Here is a 26,280-nt window from a genome sequence, read left to right on the forward strand (position 1 = left end):
TCCTGTGCCTTAAAAGTCCTTTTTTGTTGCTGAATAGCAGATGCTTACTGAAGTAGTTAGAGGAGAACTCATCTGCCTAGAATTTGATCTAAAATATTCTACCAAAAAAGAGGGGGTGGAGTGAGAGGTAGAGGAACTAAGAATGGCAAAATACCAATAATTGTTCAAGCTGGGTCAGGCCTCCGTCTGCATATCTAAGACCTCATGATCCAGTCTTCTAGAACTTCCAGGCGGTACAAGGAAAGGAGTAGTTTTAAGGAAACAAGAGATTCTCAATTTCCACACAGGCCACAGAGTCTGATAATTAACAGCACAAAATCAGGAGCCAGCCTGTTCAAATCACCCCACCGGCTGTGTGACCTCAGGCTAGTTCCTTAACATCTCTGTGGTTCAGTTTCCTCGTCTTGTAAAATAGGAATAAGAGCAATTCTGCCTCACGGGGTGGTTGTGAGGATTCAATGAGAAACCCTTAGAATAGGACCTGCCCAGTGGAATGTGTGTCACACAACTGCTAGCTGGAATTATACGTGTCCTGCCTAAAAGGACAGCCCAAGAATGCTCTGTTAGAAGAGCATTCCCACTTCCCATTGTCCACCTGTCCCCTTCACAAGTGTGCTTCCTGCACTTTACAGAAGAGAACAGTGCAGTCCCCCACCCATCCTGAATCTTTTTTTTTTTTTTTTTGAGACAGGGTCTCGATCTGTGGGCCAGGCTGGAGTGCAGTGGTGCGATCTCGGCTCACTGCAATCTCTGCCTCCCAGGTTTAAGCTAAGATTCTCCTGCCTCAACCTCCCAAGTAGCTGGGATTACAGGCGCTCACCACCAGGCCTAGCCAACTTTTGTATTTTTTGTAGAGACAGGGTTTTGCCATATTGGCCAGGCTGGTCTCGAACTCCACACCTCAAGTGATCCGCCCGCCTCAGCCTCCCAAAGTGCTGGGATTACAGGCATGAGCCACCACACCCAGCCCCATCCTGAATCTTAACACATGGCACACTGCCCTGGAGTGTGAAACCTCTGAGGACATAAACGGACAATTTCAAATATTGCTATCGCTGTGAACACAACGAATGCTGAATCATTATTGAGTAATAAATCAAAAGGAGGGCCTAATAGAATTGGCTGCTCACAGATAATATAAAATAAATTTGTCGTGTCTCACTGTGTGCTTTCCCGATGACTCAGAAGGGGTTCAGAGCACGGAGTGATGTTACTCCACCTGCACTCCGTCCACTCCCACCCACTTATTAATATCATGTTAAGCCAGGAGCTGTGGCTCAAGTCTGCAATCTCAGCACTTTGGGAGGCCAAGGCGGGAGGATGGCTTGAGCCCAGGAGTTTGAGACCAGCCTGGACAACATAGCGAGATCTTGTGTCTACAAAAAATAAAAAATTAGCCAGGCATGGTAGTGTGCACCTGTAGTCCCAGCTACTCAGGAGGCTGACACAGGAGGACTACTCAAGCCCAAAGATGGAGGCTACAGTAAGCTGTGATCACACCACTGGACTCCAGCCTTGGTGACAGGATAATACCTTATCTCAAAAATAAATAAATATCATATCTACAAAAATAAAAGATAGGATTAGAACTGATGCTGAACCCCGTCTCATTCTAACAATATATGTGAAATATTGGGTGGGGGTAAGCTTACTGAGTGATGCCATTACAATGGCCATTACAATTTACTTCTGTTTAATATTTTTATCAATTGTGCACAAACAATACTTGCAATGATATCTTACTCCATTAAAAAAAACCACTTAGAGTCTTAGAGTCTCAGGAATTTCTAAAACTTCTTATATCTTTTATAAGAAGGCTGTTTTGTCCTGGGAGGTTTCACACCCCAGGGCAACATGCCACGTGTTGAGATTTGGGATGAGTGGAGACTGCACTGTTATTATTTTATTTTATTTTATTTTATTATTTTATTTTTTGAGACAGAGTCTCGCTCTGTTGCCCAGGCTGGAGTGCAGTGGCTTGATCTCGGCTCACTGCAACCTCTGCCTCCTGAGTTCAAGCGATTCTTCTGCCTCAGCCTCCCGAGTAGCTGGGATTATAAAAATTCTGAAATCTTAGTCATAGATGTGTATGTTTGTGGCAGAGAAGTGTGATGGCGATTGTGACACAGGCTGCCAATGGTCACGTCTTGACTCTGGGCATGACCATGGCACTTGCTTTGGCCAATGGGACATTGGCCACCATGATACCAAGTAGAGCCTTGGAAAGTGCTTGCACACTGGGGCTTGTGTGCTCTTAGGAATCTTGAGAGCACCTTGGGAAGAAGCCTTGGCTCACCTGCTGGAAGATGAGACCAAGTAGAGCAGAGACAAGAATTCCCAGCTGAGGGCCCCCCAAACCAACCAGCTTGACAACTGCCAGATGTGTAAAATCACCCTAGATTACCCGGCCTTGGCTGAGCCTCCAACAGACTGCAGAGATCAACCAAGCTGGCCCAGGCTGGGAGAACAGCTCAGCAGCCCCCAGAATCATGAGAAAGAATAAATACTTGGCCGGGCATGGTGGCTAACACTTGTAATCCCAGCACTTTGGGAGGCTGAGGCGGGCAGATGACCTGAAGTCAGGAGTTCGAGACCAGCCTGGCTAACATGGTGAAACCCCCATCTCTTCTAAAAATACAAAAAATTAGCCGGGCATGGTGGCACATGCCTGTAATTCCAGCTACTTGGGAAGCTGAGACAGAAGAATCACCTGAACCCAGGAGGCGGAGGTTGCAATGAGCCGAGATCACACCATTGCACTCCAGCCTGGGCGACAGAGCAAGACTCCATGTCAGTAAATAAATAAATAAATAAATAAATAAATGAAAATAAACACTTGTTTTAATGCACTCAGCCACTAAGCCTTGGGTTGTTTGTTAGGCAGCAAAAGCCAGCTGATACAGTGACTTTAACAAAAGACTTCCATGCATTCAAATGTGTTACATTAGGTTAAATTCTGTTAGAACTAAAAACCATTAGAAAATCAGTTCAGAAAGGCAAGGATTTGTTTTCTTATTCTCTCCCCTGTTGTATCTGGAGTGTTTAGAATAGTGCCTGGAATACAGAAGGTATTTTTTAATGTTTTGGATATTTGTTGAATGAATGAATGTAAGTTGAAGGAGAAAAAGGAATGATGTATTTATCCTGTATTTTTCAGTGGACAATGATGTGTACCACTATGTCCTATGTATCTGTTGAATACATTTAAAAGAGGAGCATAAGTCAAGTAATAGTTTCATTTTGAAATACCAATATTATGTTGATAATTGTGGAAACTAAATGATGGATATATGCTGGCTCACTATCCTAGTTTACTTTGGATGTGTTTAAATTTTTCCCTAATAAAAAGGTTCTTAAGGCCATGAGCAGTGGCTTACGCCTGTAATTCTAGCACTTTGGGAGACCGAGTTGGGCGGATCACTTGAGGTCAGGAGTTCGAAACCAGCCTGGCCAACATGGTGAAACCCCCTCTCTACTAAAAATACCAAAAAAATTAGCCAAGCATGGTGGCGGGCGTCTGTAGTCCCAGCTACTTGGGAGGCTGAGGCAGGAGAATTGCTTGAACCCAGGAGGCGGAGGTTGCAGTGAGCTGAGATCGTGCCACTCCACTCCAGCCTGGGTGACAGAGTGAGACTCCATCTCAAAAAAAAAAAAAAAAAAAGGTTCTTAAAAGTCAAAAGTTACCATTTGTTAGAAATGATATGTTTTATGATTATTTCAGGTGAAAAACTAGACATGTATGCTTCTATTAATTCCAAAATTCAAAAACTTTAGAAGTCAGAATAGTGGTTACCTCTTGGGGTTGGGAACCTGGATTTTTTTTTTTCTTGAATTTGGGACAGTTCACACAGATTTGTTCTCTTGGTGAAAACTGATCAAGCTGTTAGCTTATGATATGTACATATTTTTAAATATCTGTGTTATATTTCAATAATAAATTTTTAAAATTAAAAATCAGGTGAGAGGAAACTGGTACGATGGTTCACACCTGTAATCCTAGTATTTTGAGAGGCCAAGGCAGGAGGATTGCTTGAGCCCAAGAGCCCGAGACCAGCCTGGGCAAAATATCAAAACCCTGTCTCTATAAAAAATATTTTAAAAATTAGCTGAGGATGGTGGTGCAAGCCTGCCGTTTCAGCTACTCAGGAGGCTGAGGCAGGAGAATCGCTTGAGCCCAGGAGTTCCAGGCTGCAGTAAGCTATGATTGCACCACTACACTCCAGCCTAGGCAACAGAGCAAGACCCCATCTTAAAAAAAATCAGGTGAGAGGATGCATGGCTTTTCAAACTTCTTTCATAGGCAAGCAAAGGTGTTGGAAAACCATTCATGCACCCACCTCTGAAACAAGGCTCTCAAACTGACTGCCCAAGGGGTCAGGCAGATGTAAATAAGCGAGGTAGGATAGATGGGGACCAAAAAGAACCAGAGACGGGATGAGACTCCTAATGACAATACTGTTGCTCATATCTCAATGACAGCTGTTATGTGGGAATCAGACCCTGGGCCACCAGGTGTACTCAGTCATTTTACAAATACCAACTGCCGCTGGGCACGGTGGCTCACGCCTGTAATCCCAGCACTTTGGAAGGCTGAGGTGGGCGGATCACGTGGTCAGGAGATCGAGACCATCCTGGCCAACATGGTGAAACCCCATCTCTACTAAAAATACAAAAATTAGCTGGGTGTAGTGGCGCATGCCTATAATCCCAGCTACTCTGGAGGCTGAGGCAGGAGAATAGCTTGAACCAGAGTCAGAGGTTGCAGTGAGCCGAGATCGTGCCACTGCACTCCAGCCTGGTGACAGAGCAAGACTCCATCTAAAAAAAAATACCAACTGCATGCCCACCATCTGTGATTTTCTAGCTATCATGATCCCAGGTGTGTAACTGAACCTTTCTGAACCTCAATTTCTTCATCTGTTAAATGGGTATAACCACAATCCCTACCTCATAGGGCTATTATTAAGGATTAAATGAATTAATGATATTTATACATTAATGAATATATATATAAGGCTGAGTCCCCCAGTTGCCACTTCCGATACTCACGGCAAAGTTCTTCACTCCTCCAGGGGTGCACTGTGGCTCCAGCAGCCTGGCATGCAGCAGCATAGGTGGCCAGTGCATCACACAGTGGCCCAGACTGGCCTGGCAGCAGGCAGCGGTCATAGACACAGTCGCGCACGGCACCCTGGGGGTCCAGCTTGCTGTGGCACTCCCGGAAGGGCCCCTTGGGGTCGGCAAGGATTCCACACTCATTCTTGCTCTGCAGCTGCTGGGCCACCAGGGAGTCCAGCTTGGGACAGTCACCCGGTTCAGTTGCTCCACAGCCAGGCCTCGTCTCTTCTTGCCAGCTGTTCCCAAAGGCCAGTGCATTGGCAGCTTGACCCCCACCCCGCAGAGCCAGGTCATCAGCTGGGTCCCCGTTGAAGTTCCCACAGAGTCCACACAGGGCCTCAGCATAGCTGCTGGGCACCTTGGCAGTCACTCGTGCATTCCAGTCATAAGTGACAGTCAGGCCAAAGTCCGTGCGCACGACGGCATCCCCGCCCTGGCGGAACACCTGCACCTGCCCATCTGCTGCTTGGAAGGGCAGATACTGAAGGATGTCATCCACCTGGGTGGAGATGCAAGAGGGTCACCTGGTTAGGATATTCACAGCTCTGTGGCCCACCCTTCAATTCACTCACCTCCAGCTACCCTGACCTCCTTGCTATTCTCTTGGACATATTACGCTCAGTCCCACCTCGAGGCCTTTGCACTTGCTGTTCCCTCTGTCTGGCTCACCATTCACCCCTCTTCATTCCTAAAGCACCAGCTTAAATCCAAATCCCTCACCCATGGCCTTCAAAACCTACATGATCTGTCTATCTCCCCATTACCTCCCTCGCCTCACCTCTTCTCACTGTCCCTCTCACTCAGGCTGCTGCAACCATACTAGCTTTCTTTTCTTTTCTTTTTTTTTTTTTTTTTTTTTGACAGGGTCTCACTCTGTTGCCCAGGCTGGAGTGCAGTGGCACAATCTTGGCTCACTACAACCTCTGCCTCCTGGGTTCAAGCAATTCTCTCTCAGCCTCCCTAGTAGCTGGGATTACAGGTGTGAGCCACTGCACTTGGCTAATTTTTTTTTCTATTTTTAGTAGAGAGGGGGTTTCACCATGTTGGCCAGGATGGTCTCAAACCTCAGATGATCCACTCGCCTCAGCCTCCCAAAATGCTGGGATTACAGGCTTGAGCCACGGTGCCCAGCCACTAGCTTCCTTTTTAAAATAGAGACAGGGGTCTCACTCTGTCACCCAGGCCAGAGTGGAGTGGCACGATCATAGCTCACTTCCTAGCACTTCAGGAAGCTGAGGCGGGAGGGTCACTTGAGCCCAGGAGTTGGAGACCGGCCTGGGCAACTTAGTGCGACTCCGTTCTCCACGAAAAGGAAAAAGGAAAACGAAAAAAATAAAATCTTCTAACAGGCCTCCCCCACCCCCAGGCCCATCCAGAACTCCAAGTCTTCAGAGGGTATTTCCTGCCCCGTCACCCAGCCCTGGGCGCCACATCGCTCACCAGCACTTGCCCGGGGTACTCCCGGCGCACGGCCACCTTCACCCCGCGGGCCTCCACCCGCACGGCGCGCGTGTAGCTCACAGTCTGGCTGCCCCGATGCTCGTTTTCCACCAGCACCCGGAAGGCAGGCAGCGCTGCGTTCTGGCCGCATGAGCCGACCAGCAGGTACGTGCAGGTGCCCATGAAGTCGAAGCGCCGGCCGTCGAAGCTCACATAGTGTGGGTCCCCGGACCCCTGGCAGGTCCCGAAGCGATCGGGGTAGCAGCCCAGGAGGCCGTTCTGGACGCTGCAGCGCTCACCCGCCGGGCAGCTCTGCGTGTCGCGGCAGGTGACCTGATGGGTGGCGCCGTTGCAGGTGCAGCGCCTTTGGCACAACTCGTCCGCCCACACTTCCTGGCCCGGAGCGAGCTGGAGACCCTGGAAGGTGCAGCCACACGACGAGGCCGGCACGCAGGCGCCGCCGCTGGCCACGAAGCCTGGGAGGCACACGCAGCCCTCCACGCAGGGGCGCCCGGAGCAGTTGGACGGCGCCGCAGCCCCGTTGCAGGAGGTCGGGCAAGCAGGGCCGCAGAGCTCATAGCGGCTGTTGGTTGGGCAGGACAGGGCTGCGGGGAGATCAGAGAGGGTGGATCAGGCCCGCGTAGCAGGGGCCGTGGAAGAGCGCCCTGTCGGGGACGGCGCCCAGGAATTCCCTCCCCAAACCCTGCTCCTCTCTCAGAGCTCGCCATCTCAGATAATGGCACTGCCATTCTTCTGGGTGCTCCTGCGCCACACCCCAGCGACGCAGTTAATCTCCACCCCGCCAACCCCCTAACGCTCACTGGACAACCAATCTGTCAGCAAGTCCTGTGAGCTCCATATTCAAAATCTACCCAGATTGACCGGGAGTGGTGGCGCAGGCCTGTAATCCGAGCTACTCAGGAGGCTGAGGCAGGAGAATCGCTTGAACCCGGAAGGCGGAGGTTGCAGTGAGTTGAGACCACACCACTGCACTCCAGCCCGGGCGCAGAGCAAGACTTTGTCTCAAAAAAAAAAAAAAAAAAAAAAAAAATCCACCCAGTTACAGAATCTGCCTCTGGTCCTATCCACCGCAGCAGCCTCCTGCCTGGGCTCCCTCCTGCCCCCACAGCCTGTTCCTCACACCAGCCCGAGGAATCTGGGAACATCTGGGTCAGATCAGGTCCCTCCCCGTCTCAGAGCACTCCTGTGGCTTCCTCTCACTCAGGGTAAACGCCAGAGTCCTCCCCATGCCTCAGGAGGCCCTGTGCCATCTGTTCCTCTCACCTCTCAGCCCTCACCTCTTCTCCCTCTCCCTCGGGCTCACTCTGCCCCAGCCCCAGCGGCCTCCTCCTCCCGGGTCCTCACGCTCCCACCTCAGGGCCTTTGCATTGGCTGTTCCCTCTGCCTTCCCTTTCCCCAGAAAGCCCACTGGGGCCCAGGTGGTCTGGGTTCAGATCCCAGATCTCTCCTTCTCGGCCACTGACTCCAATCTCCCCGTGCCTCAGTTTCCCCATCAGTAAGATGGGATAATGTAGTGGAGACCTCACAGGGTTGTTGTGGGGATTAAATGAGTTGATCTATGGGGAAACATTCTGTGGACATCACTGTTAGTTAGTACTTAGCTGACTCCATTGCCTGACCCTGGTCTCAGCTCCAATGTTACCTGCCCAGAAAGGCCTTCCCTGATCACCCTCTTCACGAGCCTCACAGTCACTGTCATTGAATGAACTTGTTTCTTTGCCTCTCTGAAGATACTTCCTAGTTCATCTGCTCACTGTCTGTGTCCCTCCCCTCCCACTAAGAGATAAGTTCTACGGGAGTGGGGACCTGATCTGTCTCAATCACTGCTGAGTCCCCAGCACCAAGGACAGGGCCTGGTGCACAGCAGGTGCTCAGGAAATACTGCAGAAATGAATGGGAGAATAAATGAACTCTCTGATTCCTATTTTGCGCCAGGCATGGGGTTGGGGGGGTGCTTACTGGGCAGTGGGGACACAGCACTGGCCAAGACAAACACCTAGTGGCCTCTATGTCTGCCCCGTACTTACTCCCCCTCCCTCTGGGCCTGGGCCTGGGCCTGGATGCCTCTTCCTCCCTCCCACCTGTCCTTTCTGCCTCTGGGACATGTCTCTAGGAGCCTCACTCACAAGGGCAGGAATAGATTTATGCTGGTCTTCACTGTGTCTTCAATATCATTAGCATGCACAGGGGGCAGGCAGGGGTTCAAGGAATGCTTGTGGAATGAATGAGTGAATAATTAAGCAGACGGACACCTGGCTAAAGAGCCTGGACTTTATCTAGAGGGCAATGGGAGTCATGGGAGGGCTATAGGCAAAGGAAGAGACATCACGTCTCTGTGTTGGGATTCTGCAGACAAGAATTCCCGTCCTGCCAAGCCTTTGAGCATGCTGTTCTCTGGGCCTGCAACTCACTTCCTCCTCTTTCTCTTGGCAACTTCCAGCCCCTCTTATGGGTTTCAAATTGGACATCCCTTTCTCTAGAAAACCCTCCCTGACCACCCCTGCTCCCCAGGCTGGGCTGGGAACCTCCTCTGGTTTCCTATAGCCCCACTGACTTCCTCCATCCTGGCCCCAACCCCTCTGCCTGTGTCCCCCCAATCCCAGCCGTGACTCATCTGCCTGTCTCTCTCCCATCCTGGCCCCAACCCATCCGAGTGGGCCTCCCCATCCTGCCTGGACCCCTCCAGCCTGTCAATGTCTAGTGAAACATTTCTCCAACCTTAGGCTCACTGTGGACAGAGCTGGCTGTCTTGGCCATCACTAGGCCCCTGGCATTGCCCAGCACCAGGCTGAACCATAATAACTTCTCAGATATTGAGCAGATGCTAGGGATCTCCTGCCCCTCACTGTATGCTCCCAGCCCCCACCCAGGGCATCACTCACGGCAGTTGGCTGGTGATCTCCAGTCCCCAACCGAGATGCCAAGCTCCAGACAGGCCTGGGCATAGGCACTGAGGCCACGGCACAGGCTGAGCCGCTCCCCACCGACCACACACAGGTCATATACACACTGCTCCAGGAAGGGCCTGGGGTCCAGGGTGTCATGGCAGACAGCGAAAGGGCCATCGAGCTTGGTCAGCATGCCACAGAGTCGGTCGCCCTCATAGTGTTGGGCCTGGCCTGGGGTGCAGGCGGGACAGTTGTTCTGGCAGCCATCCTCACACAGGTAGTCCCCATCATCCAGCTTCCAGCTACTTGCGAACTCCACAGCGTCAGGAGCCAGAGCCCCGTCAGGCGTGAGGAAGTCGTCTGCTGGGTCACCATTATAGTTGCCACACAGCCCGCACACCTGGTCTTGGAAGCGCGCAGGCAGGCTGAGTGCCAGCTGGCAGTCCCAGTCATAAGTGACCACCAGCCCAAAGACCAGCTCCACCACGGCCCGTGGTCCGCTCTGGTACACACGCAGGCGACCCTCGCTCAGGGAGACTGGCAGGCGCGAGCGCTGGTTGTCAACCTGCAGAGCGGGTGAAGAGGAGGTGGTCAGGCCCCTGTGCCATCTGGCCTCCAGCCCTCATTAAAGTCTACTTTTTAATTAAAAGTTTTAAATTGGAGAATATAGAAAAAGAGTATTTGCTCAAACGTCACTGACTCAAGCCTTCCCTGACTGCCCTATTTTATGATTTTATTTTATGGTTTATTTGTTTTGTTTTGTTTTATAGAGATGAGGTCTTGCTATGTTGCCCAGGCTGATCTCAACTCCTGGCCTCAAGCAATCCTCCTGCCTCAGCCTCCCAAAGTGCTGGAATTACAGGCATGACCCACGGGACCCAGCCTACACTCCTTTTTAAATGGCAGCCTGGGGCCGGGCGCAGTGGCTCACGCCTGTAATCCCAGCACTTTGGAAGGCTGAGGTGGGTGGATCACTTGATGTCAGGAGTTTGAGACCAGCCTGGTCAACATGGTGAAACCTTGTCTCTACTAAAAATAAAAAAAATTAGCTGGGTGTGGTGGGGCACGCCTGTAATCCCAGCTACTCAGTTGGCTGGGGCAGGAGAATTGCTTTAACCCAGGAGGTGAAGGCTGCAGTGAGCCAAGATCGTGCCAAACAGAGTGAGACTCTGTCTAAAAAAAAAAAAAGGCAGCCTCTCCCTACTCCATACCCTCCTTCCCTGCTTTCCTTTTTTTTCTATAGCATCTGGTCTTCTGAAATATAATTCACAAATTGACCATGTTTATCATCTGTCTTACTCCATCAGAATGGCAGCTCCACAAAGACAAGGGTTTGGGTCTGCTTTGATCACTGCTTTATCCCCAATGCATAGAACAGAGCCTGGTAGAATCCCAGGCACTCACTAAGTGAATTAAGTCACTGCTGCATTTAATAAACATTCACTGGGCACTCACTCTGTGCCTGGCCTTGAGCTGGGAGATCCTGGGAATACGAAGGTGGCGGAGACAGCCCCAAGCCCTGCCCTCATGGGGCTCCCAGTCCATTGGGAGAAACAGACACATCACCAGACAGTGAGAGCTCAGAGGGGTCAGGGCAGAGATGGGAGAAGCACAGGCAGAAAAGTCAAGGCCAGGATCAGAAAGGCCCAGGCAGAGGGGTCAAGGATGGGATAGGGGAGGTACAGGCTGAGGGTTCAGAGCTGGGATAGTAGGGAGATAGGAGGCTGTGAAAACCTAGAAAAATGGCCAGATCTAACCTTGCTGGTCAGGGGAGGCTTCCCAGAGGAAAGAATAGTTGTGCTGAGCCTTAAAGGACCAGTAAGAGAGAGAGAGCCAAGACAACTGGGAGGGAGTAGGATATTCCCATTGAAATGTCCTGAGTGGACAGAGATCCTGGCCAGTCCATCTGGCTTGGTATTATAGGCTCAATATCTGTGTCTTCTGCAAAGCCCACATGTTGAAATCTTAACACCCAACATGATGGTATTAAGAGTTGGGGGAGGCCTTTGGGAGGTGATTAGGTCATGAGGGTGGCACCCTCATGAATGGGATTAGTGCCCTTATGACAGAGGCCTCAGAGAGCTCTCAGGTCCACTTTCCACCGTGTGAGGATACAAGGAGAAGTAGGCCATCTGCAACCTGGAAGAGCACCCTCACCTGAACCTGGCAGTGCTGGTGACCTCATCTTGGACTTCCAGCCTCCAGAACACAGAGATGAGGTTGTGTTGTTTATAAGCCTCCCAGGATCTGAAGAAGCCTGAAGTCTGACTAAGAACCAGGAGATAAGAACTATGTCTCTCTGTGCCCTGGGGCATCTTTTTTTTTGAGATGGAATCTTGCTCTGTCACCAAGGCTGGGCTGCATTGGCACGATCTCGGTTCACTGCAACCTCTGTCTCCCAGGTTCAAGTGATTCTCCCACCTGGGATTACAGGTGCCTGCCACCACGTCCAGCTAATTTTTGTATTTTTAGTAGAGATAGGGTTTCACCATGTTGGCCAGACTGGTCTTGAACTCCTGACCTCAAGTGATTTGCCCACCCCTGCTCAGCCTCCCAAAGTGCTGGGATTACAGGCATGAGCCACCGTACCCAGTCTCTTTTTTTTTTAATTAATAAAAAAAATTTTTAAATTAGAGATGGGGTCTCACTATGTTGTCCAGGCTGGTCTGGAGCTCATGGCTCAAGCAATCCTCCCACCTCGGCCTCCCAAAGTGCTGGGATTATTGGTGTGAGCCACCGCACCCAGCCTAGGCATCTCTTTCTTACTCTTTCCTTACACATTCTCTGAGCTGTGCCAGAGCTGAGACTTAAAGTGGAGAAGTCTTAGCCAAGAGGATGGAATATGATAAAAGGAGCAACAGGAGAGAGGACAGCATGAGCAATGGCCCAGAAGGAAGACAGAGCATTCACTCATTCCGGCTCCCAGCAAAGCTTCTGTGAGTCCCACTGTGTGGCCTGCTCTGTGCCAGCTGGTGCTTTAGACACTGCAGTGATGGAGACAGGCCATGGCCCCATGCTCAGAGCTCTCAGTCCAGGATGGCTGCTCAAATCTGTCTCTCCCCTAAGTCCAGTGATCTCCATTTTAATTTTTCTATTTTTTTATTTATGTATTTTTTTGAGACAGTTTTGCTCTGTCACCCAGCCTGGAGTGTAGTAGCAGCATCATAGCTCACTGCAGCCTCGACCTCCTGGGCTCAAGCCATCTTCCTGCCTCAGCCTCCCAAGTAGCTGGGACCATAGGCAGGCGCCACCACACCCAGCTTTTTTTTTTTTTTTTTTTTTTTGGTAGAGATAGGGTCTCCCTATGTTGCCCAGGCTGGTCTCAAATTTCTGGGCTCAAGTAATCTTCCAGCTTCAGCCTCCCAAAGTACTGGGATCACAGGCATAAGCTACCATGCCCGGCCAATCTCCATTTTTAAATGACACAAATAATATTCGTTCATTACAGAAAACTGAAAATGCACAGGAGCAAAAATGAGAAAAGAAAATCACCCTGTAGGCAGACACATACAAATGTATAGATCCTGTTGGGTTTTTTCCTACCTTTAGATATATTTACACTTAAAAAAAAAAGACCATGCTGAAGTCACTATTTCATTAACTCCTCTCCTAACAATGTCTTGTGAGTATCCTACTATGATTCTGACAGTAGCTCTACACCTTTGTCAAGTCACTGACCTCTGTGAGGATCTGACAAAAAAAAAAATGAAAGGCCGGGTGCGGTGGCTCATGCCTGTAATCCCAACACTTTGGGAGGCCGAGTTGGGCGGATCACAAGGTCAGGAGATAAAGACCATCCTGGCTAACACAATGAAACCCCAGCTCTACTAAAGATACAAAAAATTAGCCAGGTGTGGTGGCATGTGCCTGTAGTCCCAGCTACTCGGGAGGCTGAGGCAGGAGAATCGCTTGAAATCAGGAGGCGGAGGTTGCAGTGAGCCGAGATCACGTCACTGTACTCCAGCCTGGGCAACAGAGCGAGACTCTGTCTCAAAAAAAAAATAAAAAATAAAAAGTAGTTTTTCAGAGAGAGGTATAAAATTCTGTATATAATTTCAAGGGATCTGAAGTCCGCCTGAACTTGTGCTCAACCCCTCCAGGGCTGAAGAACACCTACTTTCACCAACTGATTATTAATTGCAGAGATCTACCCTCACTCTCACAAAATCAGAGAGGTACAAGAATATTTATTTCAGGTCAGATACAGGGGCTTACGCCTCTAATCCCAGAACTTTGGGAGGCCAAGGTGGGAGGATCACTTGAGACCAGGAGTTCGAGACTAGCCTGGGCAACATAGCGAGACCTTATCTCTACTAAAAGTAAAAATACTTAGCCCAGTATAGTGGCATGAGACTGTAGTCCCAGCTACTTGGAAGGCCAAGGCTGGAGGATTGCTTGAGCCCAGGAGTTTGAGGTTGAAGTGAGCTATAATCACACCACTGCACTTCAGCCTGGGCAACAGGGCAAGACCTTGTCTCAAAAAAAAAAAATCAAAAAAATATTCATTGCAGTATTGTTTGTAATAGTGAACAATGTGTCCATCCACAGGGGACTGGTTGAATGAACCATGGTGTTCATATCCATATAAAGAATTGTGCAGATGTTAAAAAAAATAGAGGCTGATAGAGAAACTGTTGATAGAGAAACTGTTCCAGAATGTATTGCTAAATGAAAAAGCAAAGTAGAGAACACAACATATATATATACATATACATGTATATATGTGTGTGTATATATGTGTATATATATATAAATATATACTCTCTCTATATATATATATTTATTTATTTTATTTTATTTTTTTTGAGACAGAGTCTTACTCTGTCACCCAGGCTGGAGTGCAGTGGCGCAATCTTGGCTCACTACAACCTCTGCCTCCTGGGTTCAAGTGATTCTCCTGCCTCAGCCTCCCGTGTAGCTGGAATTACAGGCATGCGCCACCACGCCCAGCTAATTTTTGTACTCTTACTAAAGATGGGGTTTCATGATGTTGACCAGGCTGGTCTCTAACTCCTGACCTCAAGTGATCCACCCACCTAGGCCTCCCAAAGTGCTGGGATTATAGGCATGAGCCACTGCGCCTGGCCCTGAAGTTATTGAACAGGCAAAACTAATCTATGCTGGAAAAAAAAAATCAGAACTGTGATCATCTCCAGGAGTAGGTTGGGGGCTGTTTGGTAAGGTACATGAGGGAATTTTCCCAGGTGATAAAAATATTCTGTATCTTAATGGGCAATTTGGTTACACATTTGCCAAAGGTGAACTATACAGTTAAGATTTGTGATTTTTGTTATATATAAATTTCACCTCCAAAATCAGCCAAAAGAAGTGTGAAAATATTGTATTCTAGTTAATGACATGGTGAAGTCTTTTGGGTGATATGTACTCATGTCTGGAACTTTGAAGTGCATAAAAAATAAGAGAGATTGTGGAATGGACAGAGGGATGAACCAATGGATCAGTGTGTGATCAATCAAGAAGAGTACAGTGTTTAGAATCTAGATGATTGGCACCTGTAATCTCAGCACTTTGGGAGGCTGAGGCAGGCCGATCAGTTGAGGCCAGGAGTTCCAGACCAGCCTGGCCAACATGGTGAAACCCCTCTCTACAAAAATACAAAAATTAGCTGGGCATGGTGGCACATGCCTGTCATCCCAGCTACTCGGGAGGCTGAGGCAGGAGAATCGCTTGAACCTGATCCTGCCGCTGCACTCCATCCTGGGTGACACAGCAAGACTCTATCTCAAAAAAGAAAGAAAGAAAGAAAGAAAACTCTAGGCGATTGGCATATGAGCATTCACTGTATAAGAATTTCAACTTTGGACATTTTAATATTTTCATAATAACATGGCGAGAAAAAAGGAAGTAATTGCTCTAGGCTGCTGTTATTCATATGAACTGAATAGAAATGCATTTACCAGAGTCAGGACAGCTGAGGGATTAAGAACAAGGACTCCAGAGCCAGCATGCCTATGCCCTTAGCTCCACCTCTTACTAGCTCTGAGCCCTGGGGAAGTCACTAGCCTATCTCAACCTCAGTTTCCCAGTCTGAACATGTTCATAATAATAATGCCTCCTGCACTGAGTTTGTGAGCATTAAATTCATTAAGATGAGAAAAGTGCTAAGAAACATATCTGGTGCATAGCAGGTGCTCATTAAATTTAGTTATTTGGTCAACGTAAATCCCCCATTGCTGGATAATTTTTTGTTTGTTTTTGTTTTATGCTATTATAAACCATGTTGGCATTTATCCCCCCAGTCTCTGTCTCTGAATATCCTTTAAATTTCTAGACGTGGGATGGCTGGAGGGCAGGGTTCTAAGGTCCTGCTACTGATTTTCAAATCCGCCTCCCCACCCTCCGACTCCATGGCCCACTTCCCTGCACCCTGGCTTGAGGTCGGCCATTGGGCTTTGCCTCCGTCTTCGGACCCGCAGCTCATGGATGTTAACCCCCCGAAGCCTCCAGGTACTCACCAGGACGAAGCCAACTTCACCTCGGGTCAGCGACACAGAGTGGCTGTAGGCGCGCACAGTGACAAGGCCCACGTAGGAGACGCGGCGGCTGCCCCGGTGCTCGTTCTTGGCCTCCACGCTGAAGGCGGGCAGGGTGTCGTCCTCGCTGCACAGCTCCGCCATTGTGTACGAACAGGTGCCCATCATGTCGTAGCGACGGCCGTCGAAGGTGGTGTAATGGGGGTCGCCCTGGGCGCGGCAGACAGCGGTGGACTCCGCCACACACCCGGCCTTCCCGCCTACCACCTGGCAGCGCTGCCCGGCTGCGCACTGCACGCCTTCGCAGGAGGGCTCCGCTGGGGACAGTACAGCTGGGGAGGGAAGGGAACGGTGAAAAGAGAGAATCAGAAGTGTCCACGGGGTTGTAATCCCAGCACATCGGGAGGCCAAGGGGAGGGGGGCGGATCACTTGAGGTCAGGAGTTCGAGACCAGCCTGCCCAACACAGTGAAACCCCATCTCCATTAAAAACACAAAAATTAGCAGAGCATGGTGGCACATGCCTGTAATCCCAGCTACTTGGGAGGCTGAGGCAGGAGAGTCTCTTGACCCCAGGAGGCGAAGGTTGCAGTGAGCTGAGATGGCACCACTGCACTCCAGCCTGGGTGACAAAGTGAGACTCTGTCTCACAAAGTAAAAAAGAAGAAAGAAGAGGAAGAAGAAGAAGAAAGAAGAAGAAAGAAGAAAGAAAGAAGAAGAAGAGGAAGAGGAAGAAGAGGAAGAAGAAGAAGAAGAAGAAGAAGAGGGAAGGGGGAGGAGGAGGAAGAGGAGGAGGAGGAGGAGGGAAGAAGAAGGAAGAAGGAAGAAACCGCCTCAGGCCTCAGGGAGGCATCCTGGAGCCCACCTTGCCGGGGAAGCTTGAGCAATTCGCTCACAACTGCCCATTTTTGCCCATTTTAAAGGTGGGGAAACCGAGGTCTGGAACCCCACAGGGAGAGAGTTGCTCAGGCCTCTCTGAGAGCCCCATGTTTTCTGATTCTCCAGTTTAACACAGGGCAGCCTAGAAGAAGGGAAGGCAGTAAATAAGAAAAGGCAGAAACGGTCATTAAAATGTTAATTTGTGTTTTTCTCTCCCCCTTTTCCCCTCTTCCCTACCTTCCCTCCAGGGTCAAAAAGAGCTAAGGGATTTTTTTAAGGACAGAAAATGGAAGACAGCCTTCAGCAGGATGAAAAGGACTATGGAGTCAGGCCGCCTAGGTAGGAATCCTGGCTCAACCAACTGGCTCTGAGACACTGGGCAAGTGGTTTTAAACGCCCTCTGCCTCAGTTTCCTCATTTGTAATGTGGGGGTGATAATAATACCCCCTTCGTAGGGATCTTGGTGGGGGGTGTTAGGATTAAATAAGCTAAAACTCGAGAAAGCTTTAGAACTGAACCTACGTGTTAAGTGGAGTGTTACCCATTATAATTAATCACCCACCGCTCCCTCATTCTATTTCTCAAGCCCAAAGTGGCTCCTTGAAGTTGGGTGGCTTCCATGCCTTGGAGGGGAGGGGAGGGGCATTTTTGCGAGGTCCAGGAATGCCAGAGTCTTAGCGTGGCAGGGACTACATGGGAAGAAACAGCTTTCCTCCATCTGCCTCCCAGTCCTCAAAAGTTTTTGCAGCTGTGTGTGGTGGCTCAGGCCTGTAATTCCGGCCCTTTGAGAGGCTGAGGCAGGAGGATCGCTTGAGCCCAGGAGTTTGAGACCAGCCTGGGCAACATGGCAAGACCCTATCTCTACAAAATATAAATTAAAAATTAGCTGGGTGTGGTGGTGCATGCCTATAGTCTCAGCTACTTGGGAGGCTGAGGGAGGATTGCTTTAGTCCAAGAGTTCGAGGCTACAGTGAGCTGTGATCATACCACCGCACTCCAGCCCAAGTGACAGAGTGACACCCTGTCTCTAAAACAAAAAAAGTTTTGAGGGAGAAGCAGTTATCCCCATTTTACAGATGTGGAAACTGAAGCCCAGAGAGATGAAGTCACTTGTCCAAGATCACACAGCAGAGCTGGGATTTGAACCCTGGGACCCTGCACTACACTGACAGCGTCTCATGGGCTGACCCTGAGGTCACACAAACTGCCAGGTCATATACATTAACTGTGTCAAAAACACGTGAAACACCTAGAAAGATTGCAAGATACTCCCCTCCCCAACGCGTAGTCATCTTATTATCATACATTTAGACCTCCTAAGTTTGGGTATCAACATTCCTACATGAGGTGTGGAGAGTGGCTTAGCAACTGGTGTGGCTATGTCAGTTGCTAAAATATCAAAATATTTCCAAACTGGTTGGTGAGAAGTTGCTGACCTGACTGTTCCCCACAACCCCAAAGATCCCTCCTTCTCAGCACCCTGGCTCTCCCCTAGGGCCCTTTCCAGAACAAACCAACAGACAGGGGCTGATGCCAGCATGATGGGGGCTTCAGGACCCTGTCGCAGTGCTTTGGCTGCTGTCTCTTCTGACTGGTAGTGCCCCAGCTCTCCCTGGTTGCTAAATATTTAGAATATTGTTTCTGGGAGGATGGGAGGGGCTGAGAAGACTTGAGGAAGGATGTCGCGGAGAAGAGAAGTGAGGGGAGGACAATCAGGATCCCGAAAGCCACAGAGGAGTAGGTGGGTGGAAAAGCGGTCACCAGGTGGACAGGACCAGGGGACATTTCCATTACTTACTCCGGCCGCAATCAGCTGCTGTTGCATAGCCTATAGCCTTGGCCAGCCCGAAGGTGAGCAGTCCGAAGTTGGTGGTGGCCTCGGCCGTGTGGATCACGTCAGCTGTGCCGAGCTCCACTTCAGCATACGAGAACTCACTGCCTGGCACAGCCTCCCAGGTGAGCTTGGCCCCCACTGCATGCCCATCTATGGTCAGCCCGCTGATAGCCTTCGTCTGTGCCACTACCAGGGCCATGCCCTCACAGCCTGGTACACTCTTGACCACATAGGCTGGGCAGTAGGCCGCCACATCTGGGATCAGGACCAGGTAGGGGTCATAAGTCACTTTATTCCTTATGGCACCTGTGCCAAACAGCAGGACCTGGATGCCCACATTTGCAGACAGGTAGAGTGGCCAGGATGGCCGGACCTCAAACTCTACCACATCACCTGCCTGGAGCCCACGGGAGCCAGTGATACCCCCATGGTTGTAGGTCAGCTTTGTGGCCTGGCTGGCCACAACGAAGGCCAAATCATAGCGAGATTGGGAGGCCAGCGTGGGTACTACATAGTGGGTGCCCCAGGCAGATGTGGGTAGCAGCTGCTCGACCACATGGTCGCAGGTCGTATGTTTCTGCGCACAGCTGTGGCCAGAGAGGACTGCCACGGGGCTACTAGCTGTGACCTTTGACCCCGAGAGATCCATTGAGCTCTGTAGCTGCGCCACATTGTAGGGCTGTAGAGTCACTCTTAGGACATCGCCTGCTGGATAGAACTTGCCATTGAATGTCAGTGACCCCTTCAGCGTGACACTGACCGAGGCACCTGCGGCACCGGCCACCACGGCGAACTCCTTGACATTCCTGGCTGAGGTGCCAGGGGGTGTGAGCACAAAGTACTCGGTGCCTAGGGCCTGGATGGGCCGCAGCAGTGTCAGCTCCGCTGTGTCGGGCTTGGCATTTAGTGCCTGCACAGAGATGGCATAGTCAGAATGGATCACCACCGCATGCTGGAAGATCTTGCTGCCTATCATCTCAGCCTTGGCACTGATGTTGACCATGACCGACTCCCCGGGCCTCACTGTGACCTTCTTTGAGGTGTTGTCTGCCTGGCTGAGGATGGAGACTGAAGCGGGGCTCTCTGACAGACTGGAGATAAGGAGGCAGGGGTAGGCCTTGCTGTAGGCCAGCTGATAGTTCTGCAGGAAGGCTGTGAGGAATTCCTCTCTGCCAGTGTTCTTGAGGTCCACTGAAGCCTCCTGGGTCAATCCTGGTTGAGAAAATACAGTTGTGGGTCCACTTATCCAATCCTCCCCACTTTTGCTCTGCACCCAGAAACATGTTGAAGTATTAACTTCGGCTTTCCCCCACCACCCTTCTCTTTCCTTTCTTCTGATTCATGCAGCTTTCGTCTACAAGCCTTCCTGGCTTTTGTTTTTCAAAAATCTAAACACCTTAGACAGGGCCCTCAAACTCCAATGCTGATGGGGCCAGGCAAGAAATATAAATGTGTGAAACAGTCCCGGAGGGGCGACTGTGGAACTGAAGCACTCCTATACCATCTAAAGTGGGTTGTTGCTTATGCAAATCCATCAGTGTGATACATCTTATCAACAGAATAAAGGACAAAAACTACGTGATCACTTCAATTGATGCCAGAAAAGCATTTGATAAAATTTAACATCCTTTCGTGATAAAAACTCTCCAGAAAGTAGACACGGAAGGAACACACCCCAATATGATGAAATCCATGTACAACAGACCCACAGCTGGTATCATACTGAATGGGGAAAAACTGAAAGCCTTTGCTCTAAGATCTGGAACACAGCAAGGATGTCCACTTTCACCACTATTCTTCAACATATTATTGTTAGTCCTAGCTAAACCACTTAGACAATAGAAAAAAATAAAGGGCATCCAAACTGGAAAAAGAGCATTCAAATTATCTTTGTTTGCAGATGATATAATCTTATATTTAGAAAAACCTGAAGACAGCTGGGCTTGGTAGCTCACGCCTATAATCCCAGCACTTTAGGAGGCCGAGGTGGGCGGATCACCTGAGGTCAGGAGTTCAAGACCAGCCTGGCCAGCATGGCAAAACCCAATCTCTACTAAAAAAAAAAAGCAAACATTAGCTGGGTATAGTTGCACATGCCTGTAGTCCCAGCTACTCGGGAGGCTGGGGCAGGAGAATCTCTTGAACCCAGGAGGTGGAGGTTGCAGTGAGCCAAGATCACGCCACCGCACTCCAGCCTGGACGACAGAGCAAGACTCTGTCTCAAAAAAAAAAAACAACTTTGGCTGGGTGCAGTGGCTCAAGCCTGTAATCCCACCACTTTGGGAGGCTGAGCTGCACAGATGAAGAGGTCAAGAGATTGAGACCATCCTGGCCAACATGGTGAAACCTGTCTCTATTAAAAATACAAAAAAATAATTAGCCTGGCATGGTGGCAGACACTGTAATCCCAGCTACTCGGGAGGTTGAGGCAGGAGAATCGCTTGAACCTGGGAGGCAGAGATGGTAGTGAGCTGAGATGGCACCATTGCACTCCAGGCTGGGCAACAAGAGCAAAACTCCATCTCAAAAAACAAAAAACAAAAAACAAAAAAAAACAGAAAACCTAAAGACTTCATCAAGAAGCTATTAGAACTGATAAACAAATTCACTAAACTTGCAGGATACAAAATCAACATACAAAAATCAGTAGCATTTCTATATGCTAACAGCAAACAATCTGGAAAAAAAAAAAAAGGAAAGTAATCCTATTTACAATAGCCACAAATAAAATAAAACACCTAGGAATAAACGAAAGAAATGAAAGATCTCTACAATGAAAACTATAAAACAGTAATGAAAGAAATGGAGGAGGACACACACCAAAAAAACCAGAAAGATATTCCGTATTCATGGATTGGAAGACACAATATTGTTAAAATGTCCATACTAACCAAAGCAATCTACCGATTCAATGCAATCTCTATAAAAATACCAGTGACATTCTTCACAGAAATAGAAGACTAATCCCAAAATTTATGTGGAAACACAAAATACCCAGAATAGCTAACGCCATCCTGAGCATAAAGAACAAAACTGGAGGAATCACATTACCTGACTTCACATTATACTACAAAACTATAATAACCAAAACAGTGTGGTACTGGCATAAAAACAAACACATGGACCAGTGGAACAGAACATAGAACCCAGAAACAAATCCACCCACCTACAGTGAATTCATTTTTGACAAAGATCCCAAGAACATACATTGCATTTATTGAAGATAAATGGTACTGGGAAAACTGGATATCCATATGCAGAAGAGTGAAACTAGACCCCTATCTCTCACCACATACAAAAATCAAATCAGAATGGATTAAAGACTTAAATCTAAGACCTCAGACTACGAAACTACTACAAGAAGACATTTGGGAAACTCTCCAGTTCATTAGTCTGGGCAAAAATTTATTAAGTAATACATCAAAAACACAGGCAACCAAAGAAAAATGGACAAATGGGATCACATCAACCTAAAAAGCTTCTGCTCAGCAAAGGAAACAATCCACAAAGTGAAGACACAACTGACAGAATAAGAGAAAATATATACAACCCATCTTAGCTAAAGCAATTAGACAAGAGAAAGAAATAAAGGCATCCAAACTGGAAAAAAAAAAAAAAAAGAAGTCAAATTATCCTTGTTTGCAGATGATATAATCTGATATTTTAAAAAAACCTAAAGACGCCATCAAAAAGCTATTAGAACTGATAAACAAATTCACTAAATTTGCAGGATACAAAATCAACATACAAAAATCAGTAGCATTTCTAGATGGTACTGACAAGGGATTAATAACCAGAATATAAAAGGAGCTCAAACAACTCAATAGGAAAAAAATCAAATAATCTGATTTGTGTGTGTGTGTGTGTGTGTGTGTGTGTGTGTGTATGTGTGTGTGTTTGAGATAGGGTCTTGCTCTGTCACCCCAGGCTGGACTGCAGTGGCACGATCTCAGCTAACTGCAACCTCCGCCTCCTGGGTTCAAGTGATTCTCTTGCCTCAGCCTTCCAAGTAGCTGGGATTACAGGCATGCGCCACCATGCTCGGCTAATTTTTGTACTTTTAGTAGAGACAGGGTTTCCCCATGCTGGCCAGGTTGGTCTCGAACTCCTGACCTCAAGTGATCCGCCTGCCTCGGCCTCCCAAAGTGCTGGGATTAGAGGCGTGAGCCACCACGCCCGGATTAATCTGATTTTAAAATGGGCAAAAGATCTGAATAGACATTTCTCAAAGAAGACATACACATGGCCAGCAGGTATATCAAAAAATGCTCAACATCACTAATCATCAGAGAAACACAAATTAAAACCACAGTGAGATATCATCTCACTCGAGTTAAAATGGCTTTTATCCTAAAGAAAGGCAGTAATGAATGCTGGTGAGCATGAGGAGAAAAGCCAACCCTCTTACACTGTTGGTGGGACTGTAAATCAGTACAATCACTATCGATAATAATATGAAGGTTTCTCAGAAAACTAAAACTAGAACTACTGTATGATCCAGCAATTCCTTTCCTTCCAAGTCAGGAAGTCAGTATATGTAAGAGACATCTGCTCTCCCATGTTTATTGCACCACTATTCCTAATAGCCAAGATATGGAATCAACCTAAGTGTCCATCAACAGATGAGTGGATAAAGGAAATTTGGTACATACAAACAATGGAGAATTATCCGCCATAAAAAAGAATGAGATCACCCGGCACAGTGGCTCACACCTATAATCCCAGCACTTTGGGAGGCCAAGGCAGGTGGATCACTTGAGGTCAGGAGTTCGAGAGCAGCCTGGCCAACATGGTGAAACCCCGTCTCTACCAAAAATACAAAAATTAGCCAGGAATGGTGGCATGTACCTGTAATCCCAGCTACTCGGGAGGCTGAGGCACGAGAATCACTTGAACCTGGGAGGTGGAGGTTGCAGTGAGCCAAGATTGCGCCACTGTACTCCAGCCTGGGCAACAGAGTGAGACTCGGTCTCAAAAAAAAAAAAAAAAAAAAAAAAAAGGAATGAGATCCTGTCATTTGAAACAACATGGATGGAACTGGAGGACATGATGTTAAGTGAAATAAGCCAGTATAGAAAGACAAATTTCACATGTTCTCGCTCATAGATGGGAGTTTAAAATTTTTAACTGATGAACTCATAGAAATAGAGAGTAAAATGATGGTTACGATGATTACCACAGGCTGGAAAGGGTAGCGGGGACTGGGGGATAAGTAGATATGGTTAATGGGTACAAAAATACAGTTAAACAGTTAGATAAAATAGATAAAATCTAGTATTTGGTAGCAGAACAGGATGACTATTGTTGACAATAATTTATGGTATATTTTAAAATAACTGAGAGTGGAATTGGAATGTTCCTAACACAAAGAAATGACAAATGCTTGAAGTGAGGGATGCCCTAGTTACCCTGATTTTATCATTACACACTGTATGCCTGTATCAAAATATCACAGGTACCCCATAAATGCAGACAACTACTATGTACCCATAAAAATTAAAAATTTTAAAAATATATAAACTAGTAAAAAAAAATAAAGTGGATTGTTGGTACTAGCTTTCACCTGTTATAATGAAAGAATGTGAGCTTTTTAAAATTGTAAGACCTTCCTGTTTTTCTTTTTCTTTTTCTTCTGAGATGGAGTCTCGCTCTGTCACCCAGGCTGGAGTGCAGTGGCACGATCTCGGCTCAGCACAACCTCTGCCTCTCAGGTTCGAGTGATTCTACCGCCTCAGCCTCCCGAGTACTGGGACCACAGGTGTGCGCCACCACGCACAGTTAACTTTTGTATTTTTTCTTTTTTTTTTTTTTCTTTTGAGATGGAGTCTCACTCTGTCACCCAGGCTGGAGTGCAGTGGCGCGATCCTGGGTCACTGCAATCTCTGCCTCCCGGTTTCCACGCCCAGCTAATTTCTGTATTTTTAGTAGAGATGGGGTTTCACCCTGTTGGCCAGGCTGGTCTCAAATTCCTGACCTCAGGTGATCCGCCTGCCTCGGTCTCCCAAAGTGCTGGGATTACAGGCGTAAGCCACCATGCCTGGCCGTTCTTTCTGTTTTTAAAGAGAATGTGGCTATCTGAATTTTCATGTGAAATCTCCAACCCACAATTGTTTTAAGCACTTTGGGGCTCAAGGTGGATGTACTCTGCTGCCAGTGTATGATTTCCATCTTTTTACAAACTGGAGTGCAGTGGCTTAAACACAACACACTGCAGCCTCAACCTCCTGGGCTCAAGGGATCCTCCTGTCTCAGCTTCCGGTATAGCTGGGACCACAGGCACGCACTGTGTGCCTGGCTCATTTTTAAATTTTTTTCTAGAGGCAGGGTCTCACTTTGTTGCCCAAGCTGGTCTTGAACTCCTGGGCTCAAGTGATCCTCCTGCATCAGCCTCCCAAAGTGCTGGGATTACAGACGTGACCAACTGTACCCAGCTGGTTTTTGTCTTAATAGGACTTGTGGGGGCCAGGCACGGTGGCTCTTGCCTGTAATCCCAGCACTTTGGGAGGCCAACGCGGGTGGATCACTTGAGGTCAGGAGTTCATGAGCAGACTGACCAACGTGGTGAAATTCCATCTCTACTAAAAATGCAAAATTAGCTGGACATGGTGGCATGGGGCACCTGTAATCCCAGCTACTAGGGAGGCTGAGGCAGGAGAATCGCTTGAACCCAGGAGGTGGAGGTTGCAATTAGCTGAGATCACACCATTGCACTCCAGTCTAGGCAACAAGAGTGAAACTCCATCTCAAATAATAATAATAATAATAATAATAATAATAATAATAATGGGACTTGGGGGTTTGTGAAAAGGGGATAAAGAGAAGAAGGGGATTATGGAAGGGTGGATGAATTGTCTCCTAGAAATAGATGGCAGTGGGGGCTTCTGACCACCCCCAACTAGGAAGAGCGTCCCTGGGGCTGAGGAGAGAGAGAGAGGTCTAAGGAATCTTGAAGAGAGTGTGGGGGCTATGGAATGACCACCTTCCATATAAAGGGGGCTTTGAAGGATATCCCAGGGGGCCAGGGGATCAGGAACAATGGACATTTCAAAAGTAACCAAGATGGATGCTGACTGGTGACGAGGGGGCCCTCATATCCCATCCTCCCCCCAGTACTTTGGCTTTATCTAAAATTTTAGTTCTGGACACATCCCTGGGAGAAGTGGGGACAACACCCTCCAAGAATGACTTTCGTGAAATTTTCCATCAACTTAGCAGAACGAGGCTCAGAGTCAAAACCTTAGTTGAGTTGCAGAAAACCAAGAAAGTTCTTGCACACTTGAGTTTGGGGACTAAGGTTTTTACCTGTGCTCCCATCCAGAAAAGGGTGAGAATTGGTGAATTCTACCACATCCCCCTGCAGAGCCTAAGGGCCTCTCTCCTGTCTCAGCTAGCCTGGGGTGACATGTGGAGGAGGCACACATGGAAGGCGTGGACCCACGCAGAGTTCCCCAGATTGGAACACGGACATGGAGAGGGTCTTGGTCTGACTTACCCCACAGGAGGGTTGCTCCAGCCCAGAGTATCCACCAGCTCCATAGGGCACCCATGGCTGCAGTAGGAAAAGAGAAAGGATCATAGAAGGCTGATCCACCGCCTCTGCTGGAGAC

At 48.4% G+C, this 26,280-nt stretch overlaps 1 protein-coding gene across 2 annotated transcripts in view; it reads right to left on the reverse strand.

Moving 5' to 3' along the window:
• Nucleotides 1–26,280, reverse strand: part of FCGBP (Fc gamma binding protein) — a 123,328-nt gene that overhangs the window by 61,188 nt on the left and 35,860 nt on the right. For both annotated transcript variants that reach the window (XM_055369371.1, XM_055369368.2), the window contains 6 exons: nucleotides 26,166–26,222; nucleotides 18,638–19,885; nucleotides 15,944–16,293; nucleotides 9,462–10,032; nucleotides 6,559–7,163; nucleotides 5,050–5,617 (listed from right to left, as the gene is read on the reverse strand). In XM_055369371.1, coding sequence (XP_055225346.1) covers nucleotides 5,050–5,617; nucleotides 6,559–7,163; nucleotides 9,462–10,032; nucleotides 15,944–16,293; nucleotides 18,638–19,885; nucleotides 26,166–26,220 — 3,397 coding nt within the window. In that variant the 5' untranslated portion in view covers nucleotides 26,221–26,222. The remainder of the gene's footprint in view (nucleotides 1–5,049; nucleotides 5,618–6,558; nucleotides 7,164–9,461; nucleotides 10,033–15,943; nucleotides 16,294–18,637; nucleotides 19,886–26,165; nucleotides 26,223–26,280) is intronic.

This window comes from Gorilla gorilla, chromosome 20, assembly GCF_029281585.2.
Source record: "Gorilla gorilla gorilla isolate KB3781 chromosome 20, NHGRI_mGorGor1-v2.1_pri, whole genome shotgun sequence".
Taxonomy (NCBI): Eukaryota; Metazoa; Chordata; class Mammalia; order Primates; family Hominidae; genus Gorilla; species Gorilla gorilla.